The sequence below is a fragment of the Anoplolepis gracilipes genome, chromosome 12 (assembly GCF_047496725.1).
Source record: "Anoplolepis gracilipes chromosome 12, ASM4749672v1, whole genome shotgun sequence".
Classification (NCBI taxonomy): domain Eukaryota; kingdom Metazoa; phylum Arthropoda; class Insecta; order Hymenoptera; family Formicidae; genus Anoplolepis; species Anoplolepis gracilipes.
In genome coordinates, this window is record NC_132981.1 from 9,006,023 (window position 1) to 9,021,903 (window position 15,881).

At 33.8% G+C, this 15,881-nt stretch overlaps 4 protein-coding genes across 8 annotated transcripts; 3 read left to right on the forward strand and 1 right to left on the reverse strand.

Moving 5' to 3' along the window:
* The first annotated feature begins 57 nt into the window (after positions 1-57).
* On the forward strand, positions 58-5,304 carry Brd8 (Bromodomain containing 8). 2 transcript variants are annotated; one of them, XM_072903631.1, is made up of 4 exons: positions 59-252; positions 848-2,860; positions 2,915-4,101; positions 4,414-5,303. In XM_072903631.1, the coding sequence occupies exons 1-4, from the start codon at positions 234-236 to the stop codon at positions 4,588-4,590; spliced, it is 3,396 nt and encodes a 1,131-aa protein (XP_072759732.1). In that variant the 5' UTR covers positions 59-233; the 3' UTR covers positions 4,591-5,303. The 2 variants fall into 2 exon arrangements, with proteins under 2 accessions (XP_072759731.1, XP_072759732.1); XM_072903630.1 differs by having other exon boundaries at positions 58-252; positions 848-4,101; positions 4,414-5,304.
* LOC140671914 (heparanase) lies at positions 5,293-9,799 on the forward strand. 3 transcript variants are annotated; one of them, XM_072903636.1, is made up of 7 exons: positions 5,293-5,433; positions 5,754-5,973; positions 7,447-7,763; positions 7,930-8,176; positions 8,288-8,647; positions 8,889-9,333; positions 9,550-9,799. In XM_072903636.1, exons 1-7 carry the CDS (start codon positions 5,308-5,310, stop codon positions 9,707-9,709), a joined length of 1,875 nt encoding a protein of 624 aa, XP_072759737.1. In that variant the 5' UTR covers positions 5,293-5,307; the 3' UTR covers positions 9,710-9,799. The 3 variants fall into 3 exon arrangements, with proteins under 3 accessions (XP_072759737.1, XP_072759734.1, XP_072759736.1); XM_072903633.1 differs by lacking the exons at positions 5,293-5,433; positions 5,754-5,973 and adding an exon at positions 6,722-7,006; XM_072903635.1 differs by lacking the exons at positions 5,293-5,433; positions 5,754-5,973 and adding an exon at positions 7,035-7,240.
* LOC140671920 (uncharacterized) lies at positions 9,781-12,077 on the reverse strand. Its single transcript, XM_072903651.1, has 3 exons — positions 11,716-12,077; positions 11,262-11,570; positions 9,781-11,076 (listed from the first exon to the last, which is right to left on the reverse strand). The coding sequence occupies exons 1-3, from the start codon at positions 11,983-11,985 to the stop codon at positions 10,546-10,548; spliced, it is 1,110 nt and encodes a 369-aa protein (XP_072759752.1). The 5' UTR covers positions 11,986-12,077; the 3' UTR covers positions 9,781-10,545.
* LOC140671916 (tektin-3) lies at positions 12,050-15,822 on the forward strand. 2 transcript variants are annotated; one of them, XM_072903638.1, is made up of 9 exons: positions 12,050-12,155; positions 12,753-12,901; positions 13,223-13,474; positions 13,710-13,936; positions 14,089-14,198; positions 14,266-14,408; positions 14,644-14,857; positions 15,042-15,196; positions 15,255-15,822. In XM_072903638.1, the coding sequence occupies exons 1-9, from the start codon at positions 12,096-12,098 to the stop codon at positions 15,463-15,465; spliced, it is 1,521 nt and encodes a 506-aa protein (XP_072759739.1). In that variant the 5' UTR covers positions 12,050-12,095; the 3' UTR covers positions 15,466-15,822. The 2 variants fall into 2 exon arrangements, with proteins under 2 accessions (XP_072759739.1, XP_072759740.1); XM_072903639.1 differs by lacking the exon at positions 12,050-12,155 and adding an exon at positions 12,436-12,523.
* The last annotated feature ends 59 nt before the right edge of the window (positions 15,823-15,881 follow it).

Here is a 15,881-nt window from a genome sequence, read left to right on the forward strand (position 1 = left end):
GATTAAATGCTCTTCTAACCTCACGCGGACAGGATTTCCGAACACACCCTCTCGTGCGCAAACGCGCTAAAAACTAGCTCCGAACTCCAAACGATAGAACTGAATACCGAATGGAAGTATTTCGTGTTTTAAAGTAATTGTGCGTAGAAATACAACAAATTATATTCGCAATTCTAACTTGTAAATAGCGTGTTTTTTGCAAAGTAGCAACAAATTCTGCACTTTTAGAAACAATGGCGTCGATGCAAGACAGTAAGTTTAGCCTGTATTTTTATACGCTATATTTATGATTTATAGGTTAAAGAAATCATCGTAAAAAGAATATTTTGATTTTCTCAAATCAATCAAATTTTAAATGATTTTATACAATCGTTATCACTCATGAAATATTCTGTTAACAATTTCTTTATTCAAACTTTAATAATACTTGGCATAAAATAATAAAGTTTTGATAATCTTTAAGGATAAACAAAGAAAGGCAATGAATGTAAACAACGATATTTGTATATTTGATTTACCTTCTTTTTTTTATCTCGTTTTTTCGTTTTACTAGCACTTATGTAGCTTTTTTCTTATTGTTGCATTTTAAATAAACACTGAAACAGATTCGTATGGTAAACGTGAATTGCAAAAACAGATGCTCTGTTAATTTAATTTTTATTAATCCTATGAAATTTAGGTTTACTTCGACAATTGAACTTTTATAACCTTTCTAAGTATAATATTTCTATTATTTTGTTATTTATATTTAATTTCTTATTTAATATATATATATATATATATATATATATATATATATATATATATATGAAAAAAACTGCAGCTAATTAAATAAATTTAATTTTAGGACTAAAACTGAAGCGTGTAAACAGTGATGCTTGGACAATACGGGAACAATTGTGTCTTGCATCAAGCGTACTGAAATCTGGAGATCAAAATTGGATGAGTGTGTCCAGATCATTGAAGCCATTTATGGAAAAAGAACCACTAAGGCCTCCGGATTGGTTTTCGCAAAAATCGTGTGCCATGCAATATGCATTTTTACTTGAGAATGCCGACACACCGAAACGGAAGAAACGAGAGAGTGGTGAAACCACCAGTGAATCCATAGTCAGAAGATTGACGCAGGAAAGAATAACTGAATTAAGTCAGGCTTTAGCCTGTCAGAAGAGTGATTATCTGCGGCTCAAAGCGGATATAAACCTGGTCAAGTCTGGTGCAATAAGCGACGATGAATTGGAAAAGATGTGGCTTGAAATACAACAGGAAGAACGTGAGACTGATCAAAAGACGCGGGCTCACGTGGCATGGTTGACAAAACGTCAACAACAGCAGAAGCAAGAGATGAGTTTGCCGCCTGTCGTCTCGTCTTCAGTCACGAGTCAAACTCGCAAACATGCGGAGGGCACGTTAGAAGTGACGCAGCCGGAGCTCACATCCGAATCCGCGTCGGAGAACGACGACGAAAGAAAAAATAATCGAGGCGGTAGATCTCCGTTGTTGACGAGCTTGCTAAAATCTCCCAGCCCAACCACTCAATCTGTACAGGCCTACCCGTCCACTCCCGTCCAAGTGAGCTCGCCGACCATCACCAGTCTACTCGGATCCAATTCGAAAATACTGAACTCCCAATTGACGCAGAATGTATCACCGCAGTTACAGCAGTTGGTTTCAACAGCGATCGCCAGTGCGAACTCAACAACGCCGCCATCCGTCGGCGCGCCCACACTTTCTATGCTACTGGAAATGCCAGCTACCGCGCAAAGAGGACCGTTACCGAAATTGCAAACAAATACTTCTGTCGGAATCGCGTCTCATATGTCGCAACAACAACAGGCAGCCTCGGCTGTAGCTGTTACCACCAACACAGAGGTGCAAAAATTCGAGCAAACGGTTCAACCGCAATCACAAATTCGCCAGATGAATATTCAGAATGAAATGACGAACGTGACGACGGTAACTGTGCCAACAGTAGTGTCGATATCAGCAGCCACAGCGACGACGATATCGGCGCCTGCAACGACGACTTCGGCGCTTACCGCGGTTGTCACCGCACCAACAAATGTATCCGTATCAGAGAATATGGTACAAATAATCGATCATATAGACGACGTGATACGCAAGGACATAATGGCGGATGTGATGGATAAAGATGAGATAAACGAGATCATCGGCGACATCGAAGAATTGATCAAGGAAGAGACTGGCAGCCCGCAAATTCTGGACACGAACGTTTCGACGACGACAACGACGACTTCGACAGCGGTTATCAGTAATCTCTCAAGTATGCCTCGCCAAGCTGCAGAAATTTCGATAGTAGTCCCGGAACCGAAGCCAGAACCGAGAGACGTGGACGAGGCTGTGTCACTATCCGATTCGCCGCGAAGCGAAATGGCGATCGAAGAGATCGACTCCAGCACCTCGAATATCGCCGAGATCATTGGAACCGTCGCTATAGAGCCGCAAGAAGCAAAAATTATTGTTACGGAAATAACGGAAATCGTATCTAATACACCAGAAGAAATAAAGTCCGAGACCAGTACTTGCGATGACGAGAGAGTAACTTTGACCGAGGAACTTGTTCCGGAATTAGAAACTAACGATGGAGAAAATAGCAAGGAAACTATGGAAGAAAAACAATCTGATATCGAAATAAAATCCGTGGACACCGCATCAAACGTCGAAGTGAAAAATTCTCAGCCATTGGACGAAACAAAGGAAACAACGGAGGACACCATAATGGAAGCAGAGATAGAAGAAGAGGACGAGAAGGAGGAGAAAGCGGAAGTGATCGCGCATGACGACAAGGAGTCATCGGAGAGCATCAAAGAACTGAGGAAGTCTCCAGAAGATACTGAAGGTAAAGATAATACAGAATTAGATCAATTAGAAATATATTTGGCAAAAATTACAGGGGATCAGCAAGATGTACCATCCGCAGAAGTAGTCAGCGTCTCTTCGGAAGTGACAAATGATTTACCTAGTACTGAGGACACGGAGAAGTCACAGGACATCAGCCTCATTCTAGAGGACGACGAAAGCAGTCAGAATTCGGAGAATAAAAAGAAAGTGGTGGCGGAGGAGCAGATCATCGAAAATACGGTCGAAAGTACCGAGTCTTTAGAATCGTTCAAAGAAGGTTCGATGGTTTTAATTAAAGAAAAAACCATAGTAGAAGTAAAGGAGGAATCCTCGGTGAAATCACAGGAAGAAGAGGCCATCGAAGAAACGTTGGAAATATATACAGATGAATTTAAAAAGGAGGAAGTTAAGGATTCCTCAGAGGATACAACAAGCTCTATTTTGCAAGACGTAATAGAAATAAAGGAGGAAGAAATTGGTAGCGAGCCAGTTAACGAAGCTGAAAACACTTCAGCTGTGATAACCGTAGAGGAAGTGAAGAGTATTAAGAATGAACCGAAAGAGGTTGTAGCTGACACGGAGGTGAATAACGTTAAGAAAATCGAGAACGTAGAAGTTAAGCCCGAAGAACCGAAAACTGAAAAGGAAACAGATGCTACCAGTGCGTTTTGCACAAAGAGTCCTCTTCCACCGGAACAAGACAAAAAGGAAATTGTAGAGATAAAGCAGGAGAAAGAGGACATCAAGAAGAACATAGAGGGCGAACAGAGCATAAAGAAGGAAATTGAATCCACAGAAGAACCCGGGGAATTGGACGAAGAGGAATCTTCATTGAGTAAATTGAGCGGCGGACGAGCGATGAAGACGTATTCCAAGAAGCAGAATGTTGCTGTGGACAGCGAAACGGAGAACGAAAGTACGGGTGAAGGCGCAGATTATCGCGCCTGGAAGAAAGCAGTTATGCTCGTCTACAATCGTTTAGCCACGCATAAATACGCGTCGGTATTCCTCAGACCGATCACGGAGGACCAAGCACCTGGATATCATTCGGTGATCTTTCGACCGATGGATCTATCGACTATTAAGAAAAACATTGACAATGGCACGATTAGATCGACCATGCACTTTCAGAGAGATGTTATGCTTATGTTTCAGAACGCCATTATGTACAACAAACATGATACGTTTATCTATAAAATGGCAATTTCGATGCAAGAAGAGTGCCTGCAACATATGCAGGTAAAAAAAAATACACTATTTATTAATAATGCATGTGATATATTTTTGCTAACAATTACATGTAAAACTAAACGGATTATTTAAAAGTACTAGAGAATTATCAATTAAAAAAAAAAAAAAAAACAATTCCATATACACAATGCTAGTGAAAATATTTTTAAATAAAAATATAAAAATTTGAATGCTTTAATGTAATTTGAAATAGAGCGTGCATTTAGAATTGCATTATTGATGCACATCTCTTATTCTTAAACAATGCATATGTGACATTGATTTGTTAATTATGTGATTAATTATGTGATGTGATTTTAGATATTAGTACAAGTAACGGGAGAGGGAACCTTCCGAAGGGAAACTAGAACTGCTGCGAGCAGTAGCAGCGAGGCAAACGAGAGCAGCATTAAGCGAAAACGGAGTCATATCACTCCGAGTCCTCACGACACCGACAGTCCACGTTCGAAAAAACGTAGAAAATCCGAAAACGATTAGATTACATTAACGGGTTATACAAATGAAATACAAAAAAATTTGCATTTTATTTCTCAAAATATTAAAAATGAAGGAAGGCAATGAAAGGAGAAAAAGTAAGAGACGTTGAAAAAAAAGTTCTGATATTGCCTGTAATTATATAAGCGATATCCGGAAGAGAAGTTTGTGATATAATTATTTTATATTTATTGTAAGATAAATTTAACTCTACTTTTTAATTAATTATAAAACTACGATAGTGACAACTCTAATAGTTATAAAATGTTTAAATACCACAAAATTATTTCTTTTAATTTGATTCTTTTGTTCGTTATCTTTTCTTTATCTTTAAACATTAAAAAAGTATTAAAGTAAAAAAATAAGTATAATATAAAGATAATATACTTTTCTTTTTGCTATCAAAGATGTTAATTGTACATTTATATTTGTTTCTTGCAAACGTGTAATAAACAAAGGTACAAAAGATCAATGCATTTCACGGAATTAAATATGCACTTAATTTAATGTATCGTGCGATAACTTGATATAAGTGTCACAAATTACGAAAAAAACACTACACATCTCGTTTTTGTATATATAAGCTGATTGTTTATCCCATTATATCATGAAAATTTACTAGTATGTTTAAATAACTATATAACACAGTATCGCGCGTCATATATAATTACATATATAATTATAATTTGCGTAACTTGTATACATATGTAACTTTGAAACATGGGTTATTATTGCGCTTGGGGAGACGCGAAGATGTCTAGTTCTGAAGAGGAAGGTTATGAATATCGTGCTTTGGATGACAGAGAAAAGAGAAGAGACCACGTTTCGGGCATCTCCGGCGAAACTGTAAGCCAAGTGACGATAAAAACGAATATATGGGCGAGAATTATTGCACGAATTCGATCTAAAAATGCTGTCATATTTCAAACGTGAATTGTATATATGTCAAATATAGTTATAATAATATAGATATAAATTTTATAAAATTGCGGAGATAATCACAGATGATATTAAAATAACAGCTTTGACAATCTGCTTGTTTTCCAAGGAGCCAAAATGATACTTTAATATCAGACTAAAATTTAATTTTTAATTATATAGCGTTACATATAACTAATATAATGTATGTAAGCCGCAAAGTGTGTGCTTTAATCGCATATTTAAAGTATTCCAGTGCAGTTTTACCGATATCGGATGATACCGATCGGCAATTCTGGGCGGAAGACGAATTGACCAACTCGGAATCGCGACAGAAATTAACCACGAGAAGAAAACGTCGGCATAGTGTTTCTTATAGGAATCAAACCGCAAACAGAAGCCAATCTTGCGCTCTTAATTCCTCGAATTCTAGCTCTGATTCGATCTATATAAAGACTTCGCCAAAAGGTATATCTTTCAAATTATTTCATTAAAATATATTTCTCCGATCATTCATTATTTTTAAAGTTGTAAAATACACATGTAATATTTTTAATATGCAGTTTTTAATTTGTGACCAAAAATGCAAATTTTAGAATCGATATGCAATTATCATCTGCAGCTTGCAAAATGCGAAAATATTGTCGGCGACAGTCGAAGATAAAGAAATTACAATCTGTCAATACGGAAAAGGAATCAAGTATAAGTATCGAGGAAACAACAGTCTGTACAATGAACGAAATGTTCTCTCCGGAATCAAGTCAAACCGCATCTGACAAAACTACTTCTGACAAAAAATCAGTTGGTTTGCAGTTTGAAAATCAACGGGTAAACTCGTCATACAAAAACCGTCGTAAACGAACAAACGACGTAATATGTGCGAAAAACGTCGGATTGCAAAAGACGTGCAGTTCATCTAACAAAACATTCCAGTGATGAAATTTTTTTTACAAAAATAGTAAGCTCTGAGAACACTGAGGTTCTTTGCATTATTTTCTCAATTATTCAATCATCGTTAATTTTAAAGAAAAAAAATATATATTTTAAAAAGCTGTATTATATTTAAAGAAAAACTATATATTATAATTTTCTAAATTATTATTAAGATTTTTTTTCTCAGTGGTATTCATTGTGTAATGTAATTTTTGAATGTACACAAATTGTTCTTACGTATTATTTTTATTTTTTTTTTTTTTGTACGAAAAAATGAGATGTACGAATATAGTAGAGTAGGATATTTTTTTTGTTTTTGTCATGCCCGCCTCAATCGCTCTATTATCTCAGCACGAACCGGAACTTCCGATTCGAGTTATCAACTGTTTGCTGATGCGCACAAAGAGCGGCGAGCGCGCGTGTGACATTTCACAGATATGAGGAAAACATTCGCGACGTCGGTCTGACCGAGTTAGAGAAACCTCTTCGACAACGATGAATTACTTCGCGAGCAACAATTGGAGCAAGAATCAGTATCAGAATCTGAACGATGCCCATATACAAAGCAGTGAGTTACAATTCGTGATACGTGTCGATAAAACGCATGAGACAAACATCGCGATTTTTCGCCTTGCTTGTCTCGATCTTGATTAAATTTTGATTAAATCTTTGTTCTGAAACGGACATTTTCTCGCAATTATCTTTTCTTTCTCAACGCAAATCGTTCATCTCTATTATGTGCGTTACATCGCCGATAAAGAAGCCATGCTGCCGCTATGTTTGCCGAGAAATTTCCTGTCATGTGATTATATTTTGATTTGTATCTTTGTATCCGTATGTGATTCTCAAGTTATAAATTTATTTATCAACATATCTATTGTATACATTATTTGTATTTTTCGAAAACATTTACATGTAGTTATATTTTAATTTATTTTTCACTATTATTTATTCAGTCTAGTATATTTTTTCTTGTTGACAAATAATCGTCCTTTTTTTCTATTGTAGCTTCAACAGTCCGCTTCATTCTCTGTTGCACTGCATTGGGTCTATTTTCGACACTATTGATACTCTCATTATGGAATTCTAATACATATATGCCAACAATCTGTACACATGTATTGCACTTGGATCGACGACAACCTCTCCTGCATACCATTTCTGATAAGTTTTTATCATTTGGTCTTGATACATCCTTACTTCGAAAGATGAACGAATTGCCTGTCAAACAAGAAAAATTTATCAACCTGGCCCGTCATTTAAGTCCTGCTTATGTTAGAGTGGGTGGGACATCTGCAGATTGTCTGATATTTGATGAAAATCAGGTATGTTTTTCTTCTCTAATAAAATAATTTCACACATTATTACTATAACATTGGGAAAAATTTTATCTAGACACTTATTTTATCTATTACTGAAGTCAGACATATTATCTGCTATAAATCTATATTTGTAATCTTAATTTGCTGTTATCTTAATTTGATAATTTAGATTGTCCAAAGTTCATCTGAAAAGATTCTCAGTCCTTTTGACAGACAAGATATTAGCAATTTTACCATCTCTGGCACAGACTTGCTTGCTATTTATAATTTTGCAGTAAAATCCAAGTTGCGAATGATCTTTGATCTGAATGTATTGCTCAGAAATCCAGATGGATCTTGGAATGACACTAATACGCAGAAGATTATTACCTTTGCTAAGAATCAAGCCATGGAATTAGATTGGCAATTGGGAAATGGTATGTAAATGTAACAAGTGCAAAAAGTTAATATGTATAAAAAATTAATTATATCGTTATAATAACGCGGAAAGTTTCGGATTACTTATTTCGGCACATTTATATCTTCAGAACCGAATTCCTTTAAATATGTATTCAACGTGAGTATCTCCGCAAATGAACTCGCAAAAAATTACGATCGTTTGAGGCAATTGCTAGATGAGGCGGGGTACGTTGATAGCATCCTCGTCGGACCGGAAGTGAATCATGTTGGAGAATCGAGTCACAGAGGAGAAGAATATGCAGAGACGTTTCTAAAAAGCCAAAGAACTACTGTGAATTATGCCACTTGGCATCAGTATTATCTGAACGGGCGAGAAGCTGTAGTTAAAGATTTTGTGAATCCTCTCACGTTTAACTGGTTACCGGCACAAATCAAGTCCATGGAAGAATTCATCGCTGCATCGGGAAAAAATGTTTCTATGTGGCTGTGTATGTATTTTGCATTTGAATGAGGAAAGAAGTTCTCTCTTCAAATATATAATCTTATTTCTCGTTTTTCGACTTTCAGTTCTTTTTTCAAAGAACAATTTCTTTAAATTATATTTAGTATTTATTATATTTAATAATTTTTTTTATTATATTTAGTAATTTTATCTAGTAAACTCCTTTTTTTTAAATTGCAATTGTATTAGTGAAAAATTACATTCAATAAAAGATATATAATTTACAGCGGAAACCAGTACTGCATATGGAGGAGGAGCGCCCGAATTATCCGACAGATTTGTAGCTGGATTTCTATGGTTGGATAAATTAGGCTACAGTGCTAGCGCGGGATTGAACGTCGTCACTAGGCAGTCATTATTCGGTGCAGATTACGCTATGGTATCGCCGAACCTTACGCCAAATCCTGATTGGTGGGTCAGCGTTTTTTATAAGCAATTCGTATCGGAGAAGGTTCTGAAATTACTTACGCCCAACAATTTCGGTTATGTGCGACTATACGCGCATTGCACGCCGAAAGAAGCTCGGATCGCCAGAGTACCGGCTGTCACAATCTACGGAATGAATATAGACAAGATCTCAGTCCACATAGATATTTCAGAATTGTTTGTACAGTCTGGTAAAATTGTGAAAATATTCTTTTACTCCTTGACCGCCGACAATCTTCAATCGAGGTATGTAAAACAAAAAAATTAATTTTTATTTATAATTATAAATATGTGCCTACACAATTTCCTGAATTTTAACTCTGATATAAAAAAATTGTATACTTATATTGTAAACTAAGATTTAAATGACAACATCTAAAATTGAAAATTGAAGCGTTATCACGAAGGCAAGAATCAACTAAATAGAAGGTAAATCTAAGAAATACTACTTTTATTTTGCAGTGAGATAAAGTTGAACAGTAAAGTGTTGAAACTGCGACCGAACGGAGATTTGCCGCCGTTTCAATCTATAATATTGGATCCTACGGATCCTGTGATCTTACCACCGTATTCCATGGTATTTATGATAATTCATGGTATCGATATTCCAGCCTGTGAATAAATTCTCAAAGAATGCCACGAACTTCAATTTTACGTGACGTTTATATTATGTATATACCTTTTTATTACATATTAAAGATTTATATAGATATATTTTGTAGTTTATATATTACATATTTTTACAAATTCTTATTAACAAGTCGCTTATACAAGCGTGAAGTACCATTTTCTAGGGGCGCGTGATGCTTTCTCAGCTAGAACTTTATCCACTGTATAACAGTTTTTTAATTTAGAGTTTGTTTTACACTTTTCTCAAAGACAATAAATATTACAATGCGCTGTATGTAATAAATAACAATCATTGGTATTGCACGCAAGTGTGAATACATGTGGTTAGGTTACACAAAATTCTTTTTCTATAGATGTACACTTTAACGTTTTACATTTCTTGTTTGTGTTTTTATTTGATGCATATGGTATGCATGGTGCTATCTTAAATCATTTAAACAATTTTATAAGTCTTCCTTTAAATGTAGTATATACTAAATGCTTACGACGAAAGAATTTCATAATCATTGTATCATATAAACAGATATTAAACAATATGTATAAATATCGAAATTAAGGTAAGAATATCATACAATGGAATGATATTTATACATCGAGCAAAGTTCTTCGTAATAAGACTAGCATTATCATATACTACTCTTTTTGATAGGATCTTGTTTGTAACAACATATGACAATCAAATTAAGGAATTTAAATGTTCATATAATTATCATTGCGAACACTCGACACGAATTACTATGACGTGATATTATCTATATTATAATAGATTTCGCACGAATACTTATACTTACAGTTGCATTACGCAAAAAAGTCTCTGTTATTATCTTTCTATTCTGCGGAAGAGATCGTGATAGTTTTTCCTTTAGGATCGTCGAATCTGTCCATTGTGCGGATATCCATTATCATAGTGAGCGCCCATATCATAATTAAGGCCAGTATTGCGGTCACGAATATTCCCGTCCAAATGGGTATACTAGTGAAACCAACACAGTCATACGCATCGCTGAACGTCGCATTCTTATGATCGATTTGGACTTGCATATCCGTAATATTTAACCACACGAGATCTTTAACGAAGACAGTTTTCATTGAACAGTGATAAGAAAAATTATACGGGAAATAAATGTCCCGCTTGGTTCGTAGAACGCCGTTTTTGCCCCTTATATCATAATTGACTTTTTCCAATGTATAGTAACCCATGCTTTTGACCGGGAAGGAGAAATCGAGCATCAGGTCATCAATATCCTCGATATTGGAAAACTTTATAGTTAAAATCAGAGTACCGTTCTCTTTACGCGTTGACGCTCCAGTTACTTTGGAGTCAGGAAGCTCTAAAATCTTTTCTGGATTTTCAGATGCCTGCAATTATAAAATAACTTATTTTATCTATGTTTTAATATATTTTTAATTTGTTTAATTCGTTTTCATATAAATCATTTGCTTTCTATTTTTTTTTCTAAAAAGAACTTTTTATATAAAGTTTTTTAAAATTTATTATAAAATTATCTGTATAATATTAACATTAAATTTAACAACTATTTTACCTTGAAGGACAATGATTTACTGGAATAGAATAAAATCCTATCTGTTTTTATCTTAAACTCTGAGGTATTGTTTTCAGCAGCCTCCCTTTTTATACGTTCAGTTTGACTGTAACGGCATTGCTTTCCTGTAAGCGCTGTGCACTCACTTGAATCTGTATCCTTCAAGACTATATTTAACTCATGATCATCGTTTATATCCTCTATCGTTCTTATCTGTTTCTCGCTATAGATCTTTTGAAAAATCATATGCGACTTGGGAACACGTGGAAAATAATATACTTTTGAGCCATTGGTAGCGATTGACAGTACCTATAACATTTGTATTACAATTTTATCTCACAATCTCTAAAGGTAAATATTGTAAATTCTTTTTTGAGGAAAAAATTTGCAGGGAAGTAAAGAAAATAGGAAAAGAAATAATAGAGTTGATGAGCAAGGAAAATTTTTATCTAACCTTGTTATTTTTCAGATCCTCGATACATAATTCCTCGGCGACGACGATCGTTGGATCCGTCATGCCTGACCGGGACAGGATCTCCTCGAATTCCTCCGAATTGAAATTCAAGCGTGTCGTTTTCAACAGGGAATTGTGATCGAACGATTCATTGTACGGGCACCATATCACCACGGGCGTACCGGCATGGGAAAACGCGAATTGACAGACGACGATCAGTACAAGGAACGGTACATGGACCGGGCTCACTTTTCCCGCACTACCTGTCATCTTAAAGCTGAATTTGGGGCGAGTCAAGCCAAATACACTGATCGAGACAGCACCACACCAACAAGCAGAAGGCACTCCGAAGCACCTGACTAGTACCTCGTGATCATACGATGCGTGTCACGTGGTTGATGCGTTTCCGGATTTTGAAAGAGCGCTACATTTATCACAAGGTATATCCCTCATTATAAATACAGCGTAATAATCTTTAATTTATGAAAAATATAGGAAAAGCTCCCCCTCTTCTTTCTTTGAGGGCATTTCTTACTTCATTTTCTATATAAAATCTCATAATAAATACATTAAAAAAATGTTTGATATTATTTAACAGAAACATAATTATTTTTACTTCTCATACTTAATTGTTTAGATAAAACTTCAATTTTGATTTAGCTCATTTCAGAGCAGTTATACCTTTTTGTATGTCTTATTTTGAAATTGGTGTCTATTTTTTTTGGATGTAAAGAAAATTACGAAATTATTGTAAGCGATCATGACTAACATTGGAAGTGAAAAAAGGACCGAAACCGTTATATATTCTGTAAATATCGCTATAGTGATAGGTAGTACTTGAATTTATATGAATTGTCATTCACATCAATTGGACACAAGATTAATAAATGAAAAACTGCTTGTGACAATTTACATCGATAACAAAATACGAAATTTATTCGAGAAACTTATATGATTTTGTAACAACTAATTTATTTTATCCGCATAATTTTATACATTATTTATTTATAATTATATTAATTATTTATTTCATCTAGCAACTTCAACCATGGAGCACAGCCGGTGTCCCATCATGTATGGAACAAGTTACTGATCCACTTTCGGTCAGAGTTGGAGAATTTCACAAAATCTCAAGGTCTCAGCCTTGGCGCTCGTTGGGATATCAAGTCCTGGAGGCGGCTCCCTTGTAAGTTTTTATTTTTTCAAAAATTCAAAACACATATGTTCAATTTTTTAAATTAATAAAACACTATTTTCCATAAAAAACTGATTTTTAAATAATTAAAAAAATATCATTAAGTAGTATTTTTTTTTTATTATCTATATTTGGTTTTTTATTATATTTAATATAATTAAGTTATTTAAAAATAATTAAAAATTTATGTAAATTACTAAATTACTAAATACTTAAAGTATTATAACAAATAGTTTCTATACAATTACAAGATAAATTTCAAGGGAAAAAATTTTAACAAAAATATTTAAAAAGAGAATTTATTTTGCGTAGGTTCACACAACCCATAACGAATTTGATGATGGACACTTGTCGTATTCCATATGGAATGATAACGAAGCCTTTGAAATTTCCAAATTTAGTAACTGGTTTCGATCGTAGTCCTTCGCACGCGGCACGTGCTGCGCTTTACATGCGATATACTTCGTATGATTGGAAGCAGAATCAAATCAGACTCTACAATGAAGCGGATGCAAATAGATGTTATTCCGAAAAATTACGCAAAGATAGTATACGCTTAATAAAGTAATCGAAATCTTCAAAATTTGATATTTGATGTGTGTTTGTCTATTCTTAAATTAAATAAAAAATTATTCATAGGTTTTTAATATTAATTTTTTTTTTTCGATTTAATGTCTATACTTTTTTAACTTTTAAATTGAAACTTGTCTTTAAAATTATAAAATTTAATAAAAGTTACATGTATAATCAGAGTATTTGCACATAAAGTATATATATTATTGCTAATTATTTATCTCAGAGAAGCTGACGAAAAGATGAAGCACAAGAAACAAATGGAAAATGACCAAAAACTCGAGGAAAAGATTACTTCTTGGCGGAACGAAATAGCGTCGGAGCTGGATAAAATAATCATCGAAGATAATAAGATACAGGAATGTCGTCACGATTTGCAAATTGCGATTCAGAATCTTGAAAAACAGTTACATATCGCGCAAGAATGTCTTTATCATCGAGAGTCGAGAGAAGGTACTTTGCTGTATTTTGGAATATAATAGACTCAGTCATTAGATGTATTAATTGAAAATAAAAAATTGAGATAATATATTCTCGAATGAGAAATGAGTTCTTATGAAATTACAACGTCTAAGAGATTTACTGACTATAATCAATGTTGATAGATGGTGATTTAGTTCACGATGAGGTTGAAAGCTGTCTGCTGAAAGAAATTGAAACGCTAAGAAATTGTGAGAAGAAATTAAAACAGCTCACAGATAGATGCACCGATCAGGTATGTCATATATGCTTCCGAGTAATACATGACGCTAATCTCGATTTTATTTCATCACATCTTTCAGTTGACAAATAACCGAGCGGTTCAACATCAGCTGCAAATGATTATACAGAACAAGGAAACGGCATTAGGAATCGAATGTCAGCAGATAAATGACTTTAGCCGAGATTTTCGATATTATAATGAAATAGAAAAATATGATCCTAGGTAATTATAAAAAATTTTTTATTCATAAACGGATTTGATTTAGAAAAAAAGTATTAGAACATTCGGAAAACAAAATAAAATTTTACTTTATAATTTGATTATTGATAAATTAATCTCATATTTGCTAAATGATATATGATAAAAAAATTAATACCTCTCCTGCATAGCTACATATACATCTAAAGGAGAGGATTTATTATATGCTTTATTTCTTTCCCAATTATCACTTTTACAGTATCACCGAATTTTCGGCGGAAACGGAAAATAATGTAAAGAAATCGAAAGCAGAACGTGTGAAATCGTGTCAATTACGAAGAGACGTTGATAGTGCTGTGAACGCTGTAAGCTACAAGATATATGAAGCTTGGGAAAATACCAATAAGGCGCTGGAGAAAAAAGCTATTGAAATACTAGAAGTGAAGGAAAAACTACAAACACATTTCCAGAAGGTAAAGAATATATAAGAAATTATAATAGAATTACTATAAAAATTACGCGGATTTTTATTAGCATTTCAAATATTATGATAAATATCTAAAAAATATCTAAAAGATTATGCAGAATCTTTATAACGTTTTTAGATATTTAGATATTGTTCTTACATATTATATTAAGTTCTATATTGGATTTTAGATTCAAGAAGAAATCTTGAGTATTGAAAAGAGCATGAAACAAATACAAAAGACAATCACTGATAAAGGTTCAGAATTGAAAGTTGCAAACACGCGACAGGAAACTAGAATCTATCGTCCAAAAGCTGAACTATGCAAAGATCATGCTCAATTCAGGTTTGCTAAAATTACACATATGATTATTTAAAAAATAATATACTTGATCGATTTGCAGACTAAATGAAGAAGTGAAAGATATTAATAAAATAGTATGTGATATGAATTTAAAATTGCAACAATGTGAGGCGCAACATCAACATCTCTTGCACACAAAGTCTAATCTGGAAAACGACTTGAAATCTAAAACTGATGCTCTCTTCATCGATAGAGAAAAGTGCATGGGTCTCAGAAGAAGTTACCCGATTTCATCGACTGTAAAATTTTAAGGTACTTACATTATATAAATAAATGTATATAAAATTTTTGTAAATTTTAAAGAAACATTGATTGAAGATATATTTAACAAATTGTTGAATTAATAAGAATGAATCAAGATCATTGAAAGAGAAACATGCATGTGTACAATTATTTTCATCTTTATCAACAAACGACAAATTAATAACATCTTTAGGCAAAATATAATATTATCTATTTATTCATACAAATATCTTATAATACAACCAATATCTCAACAGTTTATGCTTTTGTATTTGTACAGTTTGTCATTATACAATAGGACTTTAAGTATTTCATTGTGAATGTGAATCGCATATTGCTTTTAGGAACATCCACAAGTGATATACTATACATAGTAGTTTCTTTAATTGTTCTCTAATAAAAAGCTATATATAATATATATCTA

Bases quoted from the DNA above. Each gene is read 5' to 3' on its own strand.
- Brd8 (XM_072903630.1), top strand. The intron at 4,102-4,413 runs GTAAAAAAAAAT...ATGTGATTTTAG, and splicing joins AGTGCCTGCAACATATGCAG to ATATTAGTACAAGTAACGGG.
- LOC140671914 (XM_072903636.1), top strand. From the start codon at position 5,308: ATGGGTTATTATTGCGCTTGGGGAGACGCGAAGATGTCTAGTTCTGAA. The intron at 7,764-7,929 runs GTATGTTTTTCT...TTGATAATTTAG, and splicing joins TGATATTTGATGAAAATCAG to ATTGTCCAAAGTTCATCTGA. The intron at 8,177-8,287 runs GTATGTAAATGT...TTATATCTTCAG, and splicing joins AGATTGGCAATTGGGAAATG to AACCGAATTCCTTTAAATAT.
- LOC140671920 (XM_072903651.1), bottom strand. From the start codon at position 11,985: ATGACAGGTAGTGCGGGAAAAGTGAGCCCGGTCCATGTACCGTTCCTT. The intron at 11,571-11,715 runs GTTAGATAAAAA...CAAATGTTATAG, and splicing joins AGGATCTGAAAAATAACAAG to GTACTGTCAATCGCTACCAA. The intron at 11,077-11,261 runs GTAAAATAGTTG...TTATAATTGCAG, and splicing joins GTAAATCATTGTCCTTCAAG to GCATCTGAAAATCCAGAAAA.
- LOC140671916 (XM_072903638.1), top strand. From the start codon at position 12,096: ATGCGTGTCACGTGGTTGATGCGTTTCCGGATTTTGAAAGAGCGCTAC. The intron at 14,858-15,041 runs GTAAAGAATATA...ATTGGATTTTAG, and splicing joins TACAAACACATTTCCAGAAG to ATTCAAGAAGAAATCTTGAG. The intron at 15,197-15,254 runs GTTTGCTAAAAT...ATCGATTTGCAG, and splicing joins AAAGATCATGCTCAATTCAG to ACTAAATGAAGAAGTGAAAG.